The sequence below is a fragment of the Nesoenas mayeri genome (genome assembly GCF_963082525.1).
Source record: "Nesoenas mayeri genome assembly, chromosome: 25".
NCBI lineage: Eukaryota > Metazoa > Chordata > Aves > Columbiformes > Columbidae > Nesoenas > Nesoenas mayeri.
This window is the reverse complement of record NC_137549.1, coordinates 3,699,189-3,717,021: the sequence shown is the minus strand read 5'-3', so window position 1 is coordinate 3,717,021 and position 17,833 is coordinate 3,699,189. Positions and strand designations below refer to the sequence as shown.

The 17,833-nt window shown below is 59.6% G+C and overlaps 2 protein-coding genes across 3 annotated transcripts; one reads left to right on the top strand and one right to left on the bottom strand.

Moving 5' to 3' along the window:
- Window positions 1-616: 616 nt before the first annotated feature.
- Window positions 617-7,186, top strand: LOC308049734 (acidic leucine-rich nuclear phosphoprotein 32 family member B). Of its 2 annotated transcripts, none has more exons than XM_080359542.1 (7): window positions 617-727; window positions 2,934-3,083; window positions 3,532-3,654; window positions 4,632-4,830; window positions 5,117-5,235; window positions 5,649-5,703; window positions 6,949-7,186. In XM_080359542.1, exons 1-7 carry the CDS (start codon window positions 674-676, stop codon window positions 7,035-7,037), a joined length of 789 nt encoding a protein of 262 aa, XP_080215668.1. In that variant the 5' UTR covers window positions 617-673; the 3' UTR covers window positions 7,038-7,186. The 2 variants fall into 2 exon arrangements, with proteins under 2 accessions (XP_080215668.1, XP_080215667.1); XM_080359541.1 differs by having other exon boundaries at window positions 5,114-5,235.
- A 3,007-nt stretch (window positions 7,187-10,193) lies between these two features.
- ZNF414 (zinc finger protein 414) lies at window positions 10,194-13,998 on the bottom strand (the record flags this gene model as incomplete). The annotated part of the gene is made up of 8 exons (XM_080359437.1): window positions 13,914-13,998; window positions 12,999-13,100; window positions 12,813-12,920; window positions 12,451-12,556; window positions 11,760-12,295; window positions 11,354-11,404; window positions 10,557-10,718; window positions 10,194-10,270 (listed from the first exon to the last, which is right to left on the bottom strand). The coding sequence occupies exons 1-8, from the start codon at window positions 13,981-13,983 to the stop codon at window positions 10,194-10,196; spliced, it is 1,212 nt and encodes a 403-aa protein (XP_080215563.1). The 5' UTR covers window positions 13,984-13,998.
- Window positions 13,999-17,833: the final 3,835 nt, after the last annotated feature.

Here is a 17,833-nt window from a genome sequence, read left to right as displayed (position 1 = left end):
TCTTCTCATATTTAAGTGGAACCTCCTGTGTTCCAGTTTGCACCCATTGCCCCTTGTCCTGTCACTGGTTGTCACCAGCAGAGCCTGGCTCCATCCTCCTGACACTCCCCCTTTCCATATTGATCCCCAGGAATGAGTCCCCCCTCAGTGTCCTCTTGTCCAGCTCCAGAGCCCCAGCTCCCTCAGCCTTTCCTCACATGGGAGATGCTCCACTCCCTGCAGCATCTTGGTGGCTGCGCTGGACTCTCTCCAGCAGTTCCCTGTCCTGCTGGAACTGAGGGGCCACAACTGGACACAAGATTCCAGGTGTGGTCTCCCCAGGGCAGAGCAGAGGGGCAGGAGAACCTCTCTGACCTACTGACCACCCCCTTCTAACCCACCCCAGGTTCCATTGGCTTCCTTGGCCACCAGGGCGCAGCGCAGGCCCCGGGGGCGCGCGGTGGCGGGGCGGGGCCGGCAGGGGGCGCTGCGGCGCGGAGCGGGGTTGGCGCGGCGCTCGCGCGGCCGGCAGGGGGCGCGGCGCGCGGCCCTTTGTTGCCGTTGGCGCCTTCTCGGCGCGGGCGGCGGCGGCGCGCGCGGGCTCGAGCGGGAGGCGGCGGCGCGGGGCGGGGCGGCGGGAGCGGCGCGGGGAGCTCGGGGCGGCGCGGGGAGCGGAGCTCGGGGCGGCGGGAGGATGGAGATGAAGAAGCGGTTGACGCTGGAGCTGCGCAACAAGAAGCCGAGCGAGGTACCCGGGGCCGTGCGGCGCGTGGCGGGCGCGGCGGGGTGGGGTGGGGAAACCGGGGCCGCACGTGGTGCGGGGGCGGCGGGAGAGACGCGGGGCGGGGGGAGCCCGGTCCGGAGGGTCCCGCGCGGCGGGAGGGGGTTGAGCGGGAACCGAGGGTGCGGAGTGCGCGGCGGGGCGCTCCCCCCCCCCCCAGCATGGCGGCGCGCACGTGCGCGGCGCGGCCCGGCCTTGGGCGGTGGCGGCGGCGGCCGGGCCGGTCCCGGTCCGTCTCGGAACGGGGGCGATGGGCGGCGGGGGCGGCCGGGCCGGGCCGGGCCGGGCCGGGCCGTGCTGCGCTGGCTCCCACCGCGCCGCGGCCTCGCAGCAAGGCCGGTGCGGCCCCGCGCAGCCATGGCGGCTCGGCCATGTTAGCGGCCGCCTGGGCCTGCCCCGGCCCGCCCCGCCGGGCTCCCCCGCCCCGGGGCTCCGGGGGCCGCGCTGTCAGAGCTCGGCGGCCGCCTCAGCGCCGGCTGTCCCGGTGCCAGGCCCGAGCGGGGCAGCCCGGGCCGCTCTGGGTGCCGGAGCTGCCGCTCCCGCCGCCCGGGCTCAACCGCCTCAACTTTCCGGCTCCCGGCGGGGGACGCGGAGCCGCCCGCTCTCCATGGGCCGCGCCCGGGGCTCCGCACCTCCCGGCGGGGCCGCGGAAAGGCGGCTGCCCCTTATCTGTGCCCGGCCGGCAGCGAGAGAGCCGGGGGCTGTCACCCGGGTCGGGGACAAGTTGCGGTGTCACAGCGGCGTGCGGAAAAACAGGTTGCAAGCGGAGCTTTTGCTGGAGATTTGTGGCTGGCGAAGGCGTTTGCGGGAGGAGAACGATCGGAGGAGTCGCAGCGTCCCCCTGGGGCTGCGGGTCTGCTCGGGGTTGGCACCGGGAAGGTTTTGGGGGGTCAGAGCCCGTGTGTCCGCGCACCGGGCCGGGGCCGCTGCGGGAGGGACCGGCCCGGCTGCTCCTGCGGGTTGAGCCGGGCTCTGCGCCGGCTTAGAGCTGCTCCCAGCCCGGCTGGCCCGTAAGCCGGTGGCGCTCGGGCTCGCCGCTGTGCCCGCACCCACAAAATGGTGGCTTTGGCCACTTTCACCCCGCCGCGGGGATCTCGGTGCAGCCGGAGCCTTATCCGCGGTGTCGGGAGCACAATGAGCTCAGCTACAAAACTCTGGGCTGAGCCCGTTGGCTGCGCAGCTCGAAGCCCCGACCAGCGAGACCACTTCTGGAGCTTGGAGCGTTAATAAATTCAGAGCCTGTGCTGCCAGGGCGGTACAGCAGACCCGAAACTCTGCTGCCGGTAAGGCAAAGTGTGTTTAAAACAACCCTCTAATAGCTGGCTGGTCCGAGCAAGAGAGGTGAAACGGGAGCACCGCAAAGGGGGATTTTGGAGAGCGTCTCAAGTCTTCTGGCCGAGGGTGATTTATTTGCATCTTGCTGTGAAGAATGTGTGGGCTCAAAGCACGTTTTGGCAGCAGCCTGGGAGAGCTGGGGCTTGAGCTCTCACCTGCGCTTTGGGGGAGATGGGGGTGCCAGGTATGTTCCCCCTCCGGGCGGTTTGGGGGTAGCAGTTCTGTGCTGGTGCTTTGTGGTGCTGATGCCAGAGGGGGTTGAGGTTTGTGCTGAATTACAGCAGCGATGGCTTTGGTGTGTGTCATCTGTGCTGGGCAAAAGTGTGAGGTGCCATCGGTGGTCCTGCCCTGGGAGCCGGAGGTTGAGTTCATCTGCTCAGACACCTGCCCGGCAGATGTGTCACCTTGTCATGGGGACCGTCACAGGGAAACAAATCCTCTGGGTGCGAGTTTTCCAGCACCCCAGTGGCGTTGCGGAGAACGTTGAAGGGCACAAAACCAAATGACCTTGCTTGGCCTTTTAGCGAAACCTGAAGCATGACTCTCCGAAGGCTTTTTGGTGCCCTTGTGCGTGAAATGTTTTGATGCAACTTTGTGGTTCGACCCCTTAGTGCTTCTTAGTGGAGAAGGTGAAGCTGGTCTGGTGCTGCAGGGTTCGGGGTGGTGCGTGGCTCGTGCTTCAAGGTTGGAGTCCGAACCACCACGATTCTCACCTTGTGCCCTCACAAAATGTTATTTGGCTTTGAGATCTTGCATGTCCCTTAATGTAAAGGGGACCTTCGGCCCCACCGCCTGCTTTGGGGCGTCACTGGTGACAGCTGGGGGTGTCTGTCGGCAGGTGAATGAGCTGGTTCTGGACAACTGCCGCTCGGACGATGGGAAGATCGTTGGGCTCTCCTCGGATTTTGAGAACCTGGAGTTCCTCAGCATGATCAACATCAACTTGCTGTCCGTCTCCAACCTCCCCAAACTCGACAAACTGCGGAAGGTGAGTCAGACCTGTGGTCCCACTTCTCCTGCCTTTTCCCACTGACAATTATTTTCCCTGCATTTGCCAGAAAAAGGCAAGTTTTGCTTTTTCCTCTGCTCCTACAACCTGAGCAAGTGAGAGAGGTTGTTTTTCAGTATGCAACAAAATGCTTTAGAGCTCGTTATACGTTTAGCATCCTTTCTCTCTTTTGCTGTTGCGCTGCTGTCAGAAGCTTCAGTAACATCATAAATACTTCGGATTTTAGAGCATGTGCCCCTGAGTCCTGCAGTGCGGAAATGCTGTGAAAAGGGGTTTTAAGTGAAAACTTGAACTGCTGCTCTGTGTCGTGGTCTAACAAACAGGGTCTGGCCCTGAGTTGCCCACTGTAGGCTGCTTCTCAGAGCCATTTTATTCCCCGTGTTGCAAGCCCAGACGCTTTGTGACCATTTGAATTCCCTCCTGGCAGCTGGAGCTGAGCGATAACAGGATTTCTGGTGGCCTTGAAGTTCTAGCAGAGAGAACTCCTAACCTGACACACTTGAACCTAAGCGGCAACAAGATCAAAGACATCAATACCCTGGAGCCCTTGGTGAGTGGGAGGCCGTGCTGGAACCTGAGGGATGACGTTGTTTCCTTTGGGGAGCGTGTCTGTGCAGCACAAGTCCAACGTCTTGGTAACTGTTCCAACAGCACTTCGTGGTTCTGATGGGAACAGATGAGTGGGTCCAATTTGAGGCTGGGCTAATAGTTAATGGCTCCTCTGTCTGGAAAACCAGCAGCCAGTTGCTAAAAGAAGCGTGAAATTGGGCTGGATGAGTAAAACTGTGGATGCAGTGCTCAGTGTCCATCTGAGAAAGGACCGTTAATGGGTCGGATGCGGTTGGAGGTAGGTGGCACCTGGGGTGTCATGGAGCTGAGTTGCTTGGACACCAGTAAGGGTGTCCGTCACATCAGACCAAAGGCGCTGGGACCCTCTCGCCTGGGTGCCGTCACAGCGTGCGTTGCGGGGGGTTCCCGGGGCATCCGAGCTGCCCCAAGGAGGGCTGGTGCCTTGCGATCCTGACTCTGGGGCGTTTGCCTCGTTGTCTGTTGCCTTTGGTCCCTCCGTGTCCTCCAGAAAGAGCCTGAAATGCTTTATTCCTCCTCTCGACGTGGTGCGCGGGGCCATGGCCTGAGCAGGGGCCGCATTCTGCAGGCGCTCCGCTCCGCTCTGCTCTCCTCGTCTTGTGCTCTGGAGTATTTTGCCTGACGTTTTGGACAGGATGGGTCCTGCTCGGGGAGCTGGGCTTGCTGTGCTTGTTGCACACCCGTTCCAAAGGGAGCGAGATCTGCAAATGGATACACAGGGAGCTGACTCCAAGGAGGGGAAACTAGGACAGAGGAGCTAGAAAGAAATCTTTGGTTACGTTTAGCAAGAGCAAGAACTTCTCTCAGTCTGAGGAGCAAATAATGCATGCAAAGACACTTCTGTACTAGATCTTTGTAGCAAACCAGCTGTTCTCTGATGGCTGCCTGATCTTCAAACGGTGCCAACTCATAAGTAATCTAACAAATTGATCTTTGCAGAAAAAGCTGCCAAACTTGCATAGTCTGGACCTCTTCAACTGTGAGGTGACGATGCTCATCAACTACCGGGAGAGCGTGTTCACCCTCCTGCCCCAGCTCACCTACCTGGACGGGTTTGATGCTGATGACCACGAAGCCACTGACTCAGACCCTGAAGCAGACGGGGATGGGCTGGAAGATGAGTATGAGAATGGGGAAGGTGAGGATTTTCTCCTCTTGATCTTTCTTGCTGGGAACAACCCTTTTTCCCCTTCTGTTGCTAAATAGAGGGGGATTATAACTTGCCAGTGAAGTGGGGGCGGCCTGGGTAACCCCGCTCCCTCCCTTGGCAGCCTGAGTAGGGAACGATATGTGCTGCAAGTGTTCTGGCACCTCGTGCACGCGTGTTGTGTGTGATTCCCACTGCTCACGTCGTGCTGGCGTTGCAAGCAGGAATGTCGTGTCTGGGAACTGTCACGCTTATCTCCTCCTTCTTTTGCTAGAAGGTGAGGAAGAGGAGGATGATGATGAGGAAGATGATTTGGATGAAGAAGTCATTGATGATGAAGAAGATGAAGATGATGATCTGGAAGGTGAAGAGGAGGAGGATGGAGTAGACGATGAGGTGAGGCTTTCAGTACAAATCAGCACCACATTGGTGCGTACGGTGGCGCCTTTGTCCCTTCATCTGGTGACCCATCTGACCAGATGTCCCAGGTGACTCTTTGGGGGCAGATCTGCTGAGTGTCACTCTTCCCATACACCTTTAGACTTGTGGTCCACAACCACCATCCCTGCAGGTGTTTAAAAGGCATATAGACGAGGTTCTTGGGGACATGAGGCAGTGCCAGGTGTGGGTTAATGATTGGAGTCGATGATCTTCAGAGTCTCTTCCTACCACAACGATTCTATGATTCTATGACTTGTTTATTGCTTGGCCCCGTACTTCCCGTGGCTTCAAGTGATAAAGCCGCCCTGCTGCAAAATGACACCGCGGGATTGTGGTTCTTGCAACAAATCGCCTTCTTTTGACTCCAGGAGGAAGATGAGGAGGAAGATGGTGAGGACGATGAAGAAGACGAAGCTGATGATGGTGAGTCAGATCTTAAAGTGCTTGCAAAGCTGCCTCAGCAGTGTCACACGCTTGCTGGTTTTGCAGAGCTTTCCAAGCTCCGTGCCTGCAGTTGTTCCTTGATTAGAAGTGCAGTGTCTGCTCATGGGCACCGCTCAAGCTGTTGCTTATGCCTGGCTATTAAATAGCGGTTATAAACCAAGGGGTCACACAGTGGTGATGGACGAACAGGCTTCAGTGCCTGCTAGTACCAACCGAGCTGGGTAAATCGCCAAGTATTAAAGAGAGAAATTGCCTAGGAAAACATAAGTAGCTTGAGTGCCAGTCTGTGCATCTGTCTCGGGAGCTGTTGTCAGCGTGTGCGTGAGATGCTCCTGGGGGGACATGGTCCTGTCTCAGCTTTGGAGGGGAGGGCAGAGCCGAGTCCACACTCCTGGTTGTGACAAACCGCAAACACCCGAGTGCACCTTGGCAGAGCAGCTGACGTGACTTTGTGTGATCCTGAATGACCTTGGGCAGAAATGACTCAATTCTGTGGGTGCTGTGTTTTTGGGGGTGTTCAACACTGGAGAGAGTCCAGCGTAGGGCAACAAAGATGCTGAAGGGAGTGGAGCATCTCCCGTGTGAGGAAAGGCTGAGGGAGCTGGGGCTCTGGAGCTGGACAAGAGGACACTGAGGGGGGACTCATTCCTGGGGATCAATATGGAAAGGGGGAGTGTCAGGAGGATGGAGCCAGGCTCTGCTGATGACAACCAGTGACAGGACAAGGGGCAATGGGTTCAAACTGGAACACAGGAGGTTCCACTTAAATTTGAGAAGCAACTTGTTGGGGGTGAGGGTGGCAGAGCCTGGCCCAGGCTGCCCAGGGGGGTTGTGGAGTCTCCTTCTGTGCAGACATTCCAACCCGCCTGGACACCTTCCTGTGTAACCTCATCTGGGTGTTCCTGCTCCATGGGGGGATTGCACTGGATGAGCTTTCCAGGGCCCTTCCAATCCCAAACATACTGTGAACAACAGCAAAAACCCCCCAAAACCCAACAAACATTTTCAATGTAGGATACGTGGAGGTCATAGAATGGTTAATGTCTCGTGCTAGTCCCGGCTTTTGTGGGTGCCAGGCGGAGCTGGGCAGGGTGTTCTCCGCTCCGCAGCGGTGCCGGTCTGGTCCGTGCTCGTTGGCCGGTAAAGCCGGGCTGCCGCGGCGCCACGGGTCAGGCGCTGTTCCGCGAGGCCGAGCAGAGCTTCACGCTTCACCTCTTTTTGCAGACCTTCCGCGAGGCGAAAAGAGAAAACGAAATCTAGAGGATGAAGGAGAGGAAGATCCAGAAGACGAAGAGGACGATGAGGATGACTGATCCGAGCGAGCCAATCAGTTTTACAGACTCTGACTGTGCTTGTCTTAACCTCCCCGTTGTGTCTATGTGAGACTGTAAATCCCCGTCTCCCGCTCCTCCCCCCTTTGTATGGCTGCAGCATCCACAATATATTTTTTTAAGATGTAGAATACTGTAGGCATTCAGGGGAATCTTCCATACAAGGCTCACTTTCTCACAAGTATCTCATGACCAAAGGCTTTCTCCGTTCTGTGGTTTGTGCAGCAGTTTGCAAAAACAAAACAAAAAAAAAAGAAAAAAAAGAGAAATAAGTTTCCTCCTAGGGTATCTTTTGTGTCTGAAATCAGCCTCGCCACACTGGACCCAGAGCTCCAGCTGACAGCAACGGAGGCGGTTGGCGTCCGCGCGCCCTCAGAGCAGCTTTTCCGAAGACGCTTGAGCCATCTTGAGCAGTGGGTACCAACCCGGGTCATCCGAGTGGACTCAAAGCGAACGCTCGCTGAGGTCTCTCTCTGATCAGAAATAACGGTGATGTGATCGCTGGAGATGCTTGAAGATACTTTAGCGCTGGGGAACGGGGGTGCCCGGGGGCTTGGGGTTGGGGGGGTTGGCTGCTTGCATGACCTGGTACCTCTGACGATGCACCTTGCAGTAGCCCTACACTTGCTTTCCTATTTTTATTCTTATAAACTGGAATATTTTTTCCTGGTGGCCGCTAATACCTTTCACTTGGATGTCCAAGTAAGTCTGATGATTTTTGGTGTTAATTATACATTTTTGCGGCTGCGAGCTGCTGTGACGAGGCCCCTCGTCCTCCCGCAGCAGCCGCTCGCCTTTGGAAGAGATAGGAAAGGGCAAGTTGAGGGATACTGCGCTTCTGTCGACCTCCGTTTCGCACTGTACAGAAACACCTTCAACCAGTATCACTGTGATGCACCTAACTCGGCGTTCCCGGGAGTCCGTGTTAGCCTGTATGTTCTCAGGGTCCTTCTGCCCAGCTCTGGACAGTCTCCTCGGCGGTGTCCGCATCCTCCTCCTCCTCTTTTCAGCACGAAGAGCAATCGCAGCTCTCACCCGCTCGGGTTTACGCCAAGAAGGTGCCGTGGAGGACGTGTCCCCCGTGTCCCCGCGGTGCCTGGAAGGGGGACAAGGGGGGGATTCAGCCAGGTGGGTTTTTGACCCCTCGCCAGCCCTTCCCCTGCATGGAGGGATCCAGTTGGCACATCCCTTGGTTTGGGGGGAGAATCAGCCCCGTGGCACCCAAGGGACGGCACCTGCTGGGTGCTGGGGGGGGTAACCGCTGTTCTCCTGCTGTTGAGGTGCCCACGGGCGCTTTGTGGGGTTCCCGGCGCTGGGGGGGCGAGACGCGCGGTTCCCGCGGGGGGGTGGGGGGGGGTGTGTTGCGGCACATCCGACTTTCTGTTGCTTTTGTTTCTGTTCTCGCTGTTCTCTTGCATTGTACAGTAGCTGTAACCATTCGGAGAAGAACTAGTCCTGTAAAATGCAAACTGAGTAACTTATAAATGTTAAAAAAGGAATTTTTAAAAGAAATTTCAGAGCAGCAGTTACTTCTAATTTTTTTTTTCCCTGCATTTTTAGCAGATTGTATGGATTTTATATTAGCCTAGTAACTGTCAGGTTTTGATTGGTCAGACTAGTCCCAGAAATAAGGATCTCCAGCCCTTTTGTATCTTTTGTTACAGAATTTGGATAAAACTTTTAATAAAGACTTCAGTTTCTAAAAAGCCATTGCGATGAACGTCGTCTTCGCTGCCTCTGCTTGGGGGGGTCTGAGCTGCAGATGGGTGGAAATTTTGGGCCAGATTTTCTGGGAATCGGGAGGGGGGGTCTGTCCTGTGCCCCCAGTGCTGGGTTAGGGGGTGGGAGGAGGAAGAAGGTGGGTGCTTGGGGTACAGACCCAAGTGGGGGAGAGGGAACCCCAGTGTCACTGTGTCCCCCCCTCACTGGTGACCATGGGGTCCCTTGCTGTTTGCTGCGGGGGGGTCTGCAGTGCATGGGGGAGCATCCTCAGGCCGTGCAGGGCCGGACAAGGGATGCAGAGCAGCTTTGCTCCCCACTGCTGCTTTGGGGTCTGCTGCACCCCAGTGCTGCCCACTCAGCGCCCCCCCATTTCACACACAGCCTCGCTGCCCCCACCCACCCCACCACCTGTACAGGGAGCCCCCGCTCCCTCCTGGGCATGGGGCAGCAGTGCTGGAGCTGCAGCTCAGGCTGTCTGTCCGTCCAGCTCTCCCTGGTTTCTGTCCATCCTCACTGTGCCAGCACTGCCTTTGGTGACTCCCCAACCCGAGGGGCGCAGCCTCTGTCCCGGCGCTGAGCTGTGGGTGCCGGGGGTCCCCAGGACCCGTATTTTGGGGTGAATGAGTCTGGGACAGGGGAAGCTCCAGGAGCAAGAGCCAGGGCTGAGCCAGCAGTGATGGGGCAGCCCCCCAAGGTTTGTGTGCAGTCCCGGGGCTGGGGGCAGCACCCGCGTTGGGGTGCGGAGCAGCGGGTGCCAGCGGCACCTGTTTAGAATAAACTCTTCCCCTCGCCAGGAGGGGCTGGCACCCATGGGTGAAGCAGGACCCATGTCTCAGGAGCCCTTCATGATTTGGGATGGGTTGAAAGGGGCTTTGGGGCAGGGAGACCCCCCTTCTCCTCCCCCTTCCCCACCCAGGGCAGGACCAGCCCACACTGCTGGGGACACCCCCATCCCCATCTGTTCCCCCTTCGGATGGGGGGATCCTTAGGGCCAGCACCGCTCCTCATCGCCGCAACTGCCGTGGGGACTGACACAGGCTCTCCCGCCCGCCGCTCCTGTACAATTCCCATTTATTAGTTCAAGATCTCATTCCAGACAAGTCCACTAACTCCTGTGCAATCTACTGGGCTCCCCCGGCCCAGAGCCCCTGGAGCTGAAACAATGAACCCTTTAGGGGCGGGAGACGCAGGAGGCTGGGGGCTTCGAGGTTCCAAAACCAAAAGGGAAGGTAGAAATTAAAGACAACAATACAACCCCAAACCAGCCCCCTCTCTGCCCCTCAGTGCTGGGGGATGCTCCCGGTACCCGCGATGGTGGGTCCCTGTCCCAGCACGGGGACATGGGGCTGTGTGGTGTCCCCTGCCCGGCTGTGGGGGTTTGGGGGCGCAGGAGCAGTCCCGTGGGCGCCAGGGCCGTCAGAGCTGGGAGTACAGGGAGCTCTCCATGTCCGGCGGCAGCTTGGCGTGGAAGGAGGTGATGCCCACCCCGAAATCTGGAGGGAGAGGGAAGAGAGGAGTCAGCACCACATCCCCACCCTTGCACCCCAAAGCCCTGCGAGGCTGCTTGGGGGCTCATACCCAGTCTGGGGACACACAGGGAGGACACACAGACACCCCCCCAGGACATTGCTGTTGGCAGCAAAGCCAGACCCCACTGCCCACCCCCATGGCTGGTCGCCCCCCTCCAGGGCAGCAGGATCCATGTGGGGCAGCTCGACCCCCTTCCCCATGAGCATCCCAGCACTGGGGTCCCTCCTGTTCCCCCCGCAGGGTCCGTACCCATCGCTGCGTCCATGCGCGCGGGCGGCGCGGGGGGGTTCTTGCGGTGGTCCTCAATGTGCAGCGTCATCTCCTCGCGCGAGGCCGTGGAGTAGGGGCACTGCATGCAGGTGTAGCGGCCCCGCGTGTGCTCCCACACGATGCGGCTGTTGGACGAGTGTCCTGCAAGGACGGGAGAAGAGGGAAGCACGGTGGCCCCCGACACGGCCGGTATTGGAGGGGGGCTGTGCCGGAGCCCCCGCGCTGGTGGGAGAGGTGCCGGGTGGCCCCAGGTGCCGGCAGCATCGTGCTGGGTGCTGTGGGGCTCAGATCAGACAGTGCTATGGGGGCAGGAGCACCGCCACTCCGAGCCCCACGTGCATGGGGTCCCTTCCCCATGGACAAAACCCCGAATGTGGCAGCAGGAAGCAAGGCTGTGCACCCCGGTCCCCACCTCCCTTTGTCCGTCGGTCGTCTCTCCGCACCCCATGGAGCGAAGTTTCCAGCTACAGGGCTGGGGGGGCTCAAGCCCAAGGAGCTGTGGCAGCTCCTTCTCCTGCTGCTTCTGCCCACGGGCGCCAGAGGAACCAGTGCGGTGGCTCCCGGGGGTGCCGCTGCTGACCCCCCATCTCCAGCCCTACCTGGGCAGCATCCCCTCTCCGCAGCTCCCGAAAATGAGGGAGCCTGCCCTCCCCCTCCGCTCTCCGGGAGCAGCACAGCCCTGTGGGGACTCTCCCAGCCCCTGCAGCCCCCCCCGCTGCCCACCGCCCCCCCAAAGTGACAGAAAGCAGCCCCCAACCAGTAGGTGCCAAACTAACCTGCGGTCACTCCTGAGCCAAAGCATGGGAGGAGTGGGCTGACACTCACACCTGCGGAGGGAATCGAGGGCCAAGACAAGCATTAGGTCTTCCCCTCCCTGGGGTCGGGGTGGGGAGACACCGATGTGGGGGGCAGGCCGAGCCTGGCCCCCCCGCCTCGCACCCCCAGCACGCTGGGGAGCAGCAGGGCTGGGAAAATTTGGAGGCTTTTTGGTTTTGGTGGTTGCTGGCGCTTTCTCCAATCGAGCATCCCTGCGGGCGGGATGGACGGGGGTGCAGGTGGGATGGGGCTGGGGGGGCGCCGGGCCAGCCGGAGGGGGATCCTCAGCTCTGGGTGCTCCTCCGGGAGCTGCTGGTCAAGGCGGGAGCAGAAGAAGGTTTTCCCCGAACGGCCCCGCGCGCTCACCTTGGCTTTTCTTCCAGACGGCGTTGGAGACGGGGGGCCCGTGGCCCGGCACGTAGGGCCGCAGGCGGTGCTGCGCCAGGGGCTGGGGCAAGCTGTAGGGCGAAGGGTGCACATAGGGCAGGAACGGCCCCGGCACCGAGGAAGGGGCTGGCCCCGAGAACCGAGTCAAGGACGATGGCCCGAAAAGGCCGGGCTCCAGCAGCGGGAAGGGGTGCGGGGCCGGCGACACCAGCGGCATGGCCTCCAGCGAGCCGGGCAGCTCGGGGAGGCTGGTGGGGAGCGCGGCGGGGGTCGCCGGGGCAGTGTCCATGCTGGGGAGGATGGCTTCTTTCTCCGGGGGCCGGATAACGCTCAGGAGCTTGGGCAGCGCCTCGGGGGGCTTGGTGGGGGGCTCCTTCTCCGGGGCAGAGGTAGCAGGCGGGACGGGCTTGTCGGCTTTTGGGGGGGGCGCAGGGCTGCTGGTGCTGTCGGAGCAGACGTGCAAGTGCTTGAAGAGCGAGCGGTGTGTCCGGAAGCGCAGCAGGCAGTTCTCACACCTGGGGGGCCGGGGAAGCGGCGTCAGCATCAGCGTTCACCTTTGCATCCCCCCACCCTGGAGGGGTGTGCAAGGGGGGGAACCCCTGTGCTCGGGGCTGTTTGGGTGCTGCCCCACAGGTGGGATGCAGATGGGATGGGGACCAGCGGGACTCACTTGAAGTAGCGGTTGGGCTTGTAGTGCACCTTCATGTGCGCCATGAGGTCCTGCATGCTGGGGAAGGTCTCCGTGCAGCCCAGCGTGGGGCACTGGAAGGTTTTGCCTGAGCAAAGAAATGGGGTTACAGAGTCAGTACCAGCCCGGCTGCACTGCACTGCACCCCCAGGCACCCCTGGGCCAGGGCAGCCCCACCAGTGGGGCTCCAGCACCTCCCATGCTCTCCCCACTCCTGTCCAGCGCTGTGCAGCATCTCCTGCAGCCACAGGCACCACCAGTGCTGCCCGAGCTCCGAGCCCTGCTTTGCCACCTCCTAGCCAAACAAAGGCACCCTGGAGGGACACAGGGCGTCCCAGTCTTACCCTCGAGGGACTGTGTGGGTCTGTAGTGGACCTTCAGGTGGTCCATCAGCTCCTGCATGCTGGGGAAGGCCAGTTTGCAGCCGTAGCTCGAGCACTGGTAATGCTTCCCTGGAAGGAGACAGATGTGTTGGCCCCATTCCCGCTGTTGCTGTCACCTCTGCGGGGCAGAGCTGGGGCTGGGCTCACCTGGGACAGGTCTGCGCTTCAGTGGTCGCAGGTCCTGGGCTGGGGTCCCTCTGCTCCCCACCACCGGCATTGGGGCGCCGGGCAGAGCCGCTTCGCTGCAACCTGCGGGGACAGGCCCTTGGGCAGCGCAGGCAGTGCCAAGCACCACCCCCGGCCCAAACCACGGCCCCCTCTGCCCTCCTCCCCACCCTTGACAAACAGGGGTGCGGGCAACCGGGGGCTGGGGGGATCAGGCTTGGAAGGGGCTGGAGATGGTCACAGAATCATTTTGGTTGGAAAAGCCACTCAAGATCATGGAGTCCAACCATAACCCAACCCGGCACTGCCCCATGTCCTGAGAACCTCATGTCTGTCTGTCCAGCCCTCCAGGGATGGTGACTCCAGCACTGCCCTGGGCAGCCTGTTCCAATGCCCCACAGCCCTTTGGGGAAGAAATTGTTCCCACATCCAACCTCAACCTCCCCTGGCGCAACTTGAGGCCGTTTCCTCTGCTCCTGGCGCTTGTTCCTGGGGAGCAGAGCCCGACCCCCCTGGCTCCAAGCTCCTTTCAGGCAGTTCAGAGATCAGAAGGTCTCCCCTCAGCTCCTGTTCTCCAGCTGAACCCCCAGGTCCCTCAGCCGCTCCATCACACTTGTGCTCCAGCCCCTCACCAGCTCCGTTCCCTTCTCTCAACTCGCTCCAGCACCTCAGTGAGACAGGGGTGTCTTTGCTCTAGAAAAAGCCGCCGGTGCAAAGGCAAAGCCGGTGATGAACACGCTGGGCGATGCCACGTGCACACCCACGCGCAGCCTCAGGTGCTCCCAGCCACCCCTCTGGGGTGGGATTCAGCCAAAGGGACCACACAGCAAAAGGAGCAAAAGGCTCCTCCTGCCCCGAATCCTGTCGCCAACCCCACCACGCAGCACAAGGACTCACCTGCACCCTCTCCGCTGTATTTACCCCCCAGGGAGAAGGTGGGTACAGCCTCATCCTTCTCCGTCTTCATGGCCTGGTCACTGGTGTGCACGGGATGAGGTTTGTCCTGCCGACAGCGTCTTCTCCCAGTGATGCTACACCGGGCACAAGGGCGAGAGGTTAAACGCTGGCATAGAGCGATGTGACTGCCTCCTCCTCCTCCTCCTCCTCCTCGGTGCCTCGTCCCTGTGAGACCAACCCTCCTGCTCGGGGACCCCCCGGGCCAAGCTGGCATGAGGTTCTGGCTTCACCGGGGCTCTGCAGCATCTCTGCACAGGGAGCATGCTGCAAAAGCAGGACTTCACCCCGGGGGCATTGTGCTTGCCCCACCCAGAGCCATCGCCATCCCTTCCTTCTTCTCCCACCCCAGGGGTGCTCCACAACCCCCCCAAAAGCTTCCCCCCAAAGCACAGCCTGCCCCACACGTCACCAAACTCCCGCTTTGGGGTAAGGTCCAGCATCTATAGTCAACCCCCCCCAAACCACAGGACTCCCCTCCCCGCCGAGGCGGTGCAGTCTCAGTGCCACCAAACGGGGACTGCAGGAGCTCCAGCCCCCAGCCACGCTGGGGGGCTCATTGGACAATCCCCCCCATGCCAGTTTCAAAGGGTTTTCCAGCCAAGAGGAGCAGCTGGTCCCATTGCCCCATTCCCAGCTGATGTGTGGGGATGGTTCTTCCACACAACCCACATCAGATGGTCCCCAAAATTCAGCTGGCTCAGCCCCACGGACCTCGGCATGAGGCTTCAATGTGCAAAAGCCAGATACCAAATCCTGATACCAAAGCATCTGAAAAGTCCCTTATTCTGGGAGACTTCTCAATAATCTCTTAACCTCAAAGTTAACAAGAAAACAACAACGACAACAATAACAATAATACAAGGTGTTTCAAAAAGATGGACCCCATTTCCAAGCTGTATATTTCACAATGGCAACGTGTTACAACGACACAAAAATTTACAAAGGGTTTAACAAGTTACCAAGTTCTAGTAACCTTTTTACAAACGTTCCCTCCACCTGCTGTACGGACAACATCGAGACAACAGTTGAACTCATAGCAATGCCCACCTTTTTGAAACACCATGTAATAATGATAATGATAGCGATAATAATAAGCAGCACTGGGTGTGTGGAGTGGCTGCAACATGCAGCTGGTTACAGGGTTAATGTTTCTCCCCAGAGCACGGTGACTCTGAACACAAATGTCCCTGGGGATCGGTCACATCCATCCCCCCGGCCCTGCCAGACCTGCCCGTTATCATCTGCTCAAGAGGCACTTCCCAGCTTTTCCGCTCCAGCCCGGCTGTTACTGCAGCAACTGGTGGCGCTGGGATTGCGACCCAGTGGTCAATGCACCAGCGGAGTGGGGGCAATCCATGCAGGATTAGTCCTCCAGCTGCCCCCAGGCTTACGGCTTTGTTTGGGGGTTGTGTTGCTTCTTTTAGCTTTTGGTTTGCTCGCTCTGCACGCAGCAGCGGGGCCGGGGACACGGCGTGGACACCGTGCGGAAAGTTCACGGCCGTTTTGATGGTGCTTTGTTTTATCAGGAGGGGGAACGGCCAGTTTTTGCTGGGAAAAATAGCCTGAGGAATCTCCTCTTGAGAGAAAAAGCATTAAAAGAGTCAGGGTGGGGCTGTGCTGTCCTGCTCAGCCCCCGGTGCAGGGTCTGCGTGGCATCGCCACATTTCGGTGGCTGTCCCCAAGGCTGGGAGGCTTCAGTGCTGCTGGAGCATCTCCTGGTAACGTGCGTCCTGTAGCAAACCTCCTCAGGTCCCCACCTGGAAGTGCTGACTCTGGATGAGTCCTCGATATCACCGCCTGTCCCCATCCCACCAACAGTCCCATGGGGACTGACGGTCTCGGGACACTCGCACCTGCTGCACCAAGAGCACAAGCAAGCTTTTTCAAGTCACCAGGAGATTCTTCCTCGGTAGCATCACAGCGGGGCTGCCGGCTCCTGCTCCTGCTGTTCCATGGTCAAACCCAGCAGCATCTGCAGATTTTCCAGCTTGTACCAAACCTCCTTCCTCTCCTCTCAGCTGCGCTGTCCGATGCTGTTCTCCATTTCCCAGTTGTACCCTAGAGACGTGTTTCAAGTTGATTTTTCTCTTGAAAAGCTGAGAAAATGCCTCTTGAGCAGGTGCTAATGGGCAGGTCCGGTGAGGGCAGGTGGGATGGACATGGGGACACCTCGTTGCCACCTGTGCCCATCTCCCTGTCCCACAACATCCTGCCGGAGCAAAGCTGACCACGGCAGGGGTCGTTTTGGCAGTGGACACAACGGCAGCACCACATACTGAGCCCAGGTGCTGGTTTTTGGGGAGCTGGTGGCACCTGCATCATTTCTCGCCTCCCATGGGACGGTGTCCAACTCTTCATTCTCCAGGACTCTCCATTCTGTAACCCTGAGGATGATGCTCCAACCCAGGTGCCACTGTACTGCCACTGTCCCCAGCGTGGCCACCGGAGATGTGACTCTCCCAGCGCCGGTGCAAACCCTGCCCTGGAAACCCAAATCCCGGAGCCACCGCAAACTTGGTGTCGCTTTTTGAAGGGTTTTCCTGCCACAGGTTCAATCTCCTTGAAAACCTGCCGGCAGCAAACTTCCCTCCTCCAGCCCCTGAGGTTAATGGGGACCCCGGGAAAATCCTTTTAGGGGGTGATGGTGATGGGGTGCACAGGATGCCTTGCAGCTACTGGCCATCCAGAGCAGCTGCCGGTGCTGATTCACTTAATAATTAATACAGCTCTTCTCCCTCAAATGAACCGGGGGCTTTATACATATTGCCAAGCACGTAAGACTTTTACAAACCCACCCACGGAGGATAAATGGGACAAATAATCCTATTCGAGCATCTCCACACGGTCTGTGGCCAGAGGTTACACGGGCTTCCCAAAACGCAGCTCGCTGGCGTAGGAGATGAGAGACAAAGGCTCCGAACAAGGGGCTCATGTGATCGCTCAGCCGAGGAGCGGCGCGGAGGGAGGACGCACGGGCTGTGACAGCAGTGCGGCGAGTCCCCCGCCCACTCCGGCACACGCTCCAGCCGCCGGTCATGGGGTTAAAATGCCCATTATACATTAAAATGCACGTCATAAATTCTCCCGGGACCTTCAGCCATCACAGGGAGCCCTACAAGAGCTGGAGAGGGGATGAAGATGCTCTGGTCATCTGTCACCCAGCAGCCTCAGGCTTGGTGATGCCCACCGTGACTTGGGCGCCCTAATCACACCTTGCACTGGAGCAAAGCTGCTGCTTCAATGTTTTTCCCCTTTACCTCACTCTGAGGACACCCCAAAGCTCGGCGCAGCAGCTGCCAGTGGCAGCGTGGGCACCCAACGGGCGAGCGCTGAGCCCCTGCACAGCCACTGTGCCACGTCCCCAGGGCAGACACGGGGACAGCTCAGCCAAGGCCCTTCGGTGGCTCCTTAGGAAGCATCTTTTCTTTCTGCCTTCCCCACAGAGCTGCCCTGGGGTCCCTGCCATGTTCCCCGCTTGCTTCAAGCCATGGGTGACCAGGGTGGTGTGCGAATGGGGAAGAGCGGTGCTGCCATCCTGGCACCTGCCTTCACCTAGCTGCCCATGGCCAGCTGGGCTACATCAGCCCTTCAGCTGAGAAAAGTTCCTCTGCCCTTTCAGGAGCCACCTGGGGAGGACAGACCATCCTCCCTGAGCCCAGACAGAGCTGCCCCTGAGCAGGCAGACCGAGCCTCGGTCAAGTTCACACCATGACCGAGCTGTGGGAGCTCCCGCGCTTCAGCAGCCGCATCCCCCCAACCCCTGACAGCAACAAAGCAGCTCCCACGTGTGTGGGAAGATGGAGAGACCGTGGAGAGACCCCGGTGGGTGCAGCCCTGGGATATTCAGGGTGGCAAAAAGG

What these genes read in the sequence shown, in the direction of transcription:
- LOC308049734 (XM_080359541.1), top strand. Translation starts at nt 674, where the DNA reads ATGGAGATGAAGAAGCGGTTGACGCTGGAGCTGCGCAACAAGAAGCCG. An exon ending in TCAATACCCTGGAGCCCTTG is followed by an intron (nt 3,655 to 4,631) that starts GTGAGTGGGAGG and finishes TGATCTTTGCAG; the next exon opens with AAAAAGCTGCCAAACTTGCA. An exon ending in TGAGTATGAGAATGGGGAAG is followed by an intron (nt 4,831 to 5,113) that starts GTGAGGATTTTC and finishes TTCTTTTGCTAG; the next exon opens with AAGGTGAGGAAGAGGAGGAT.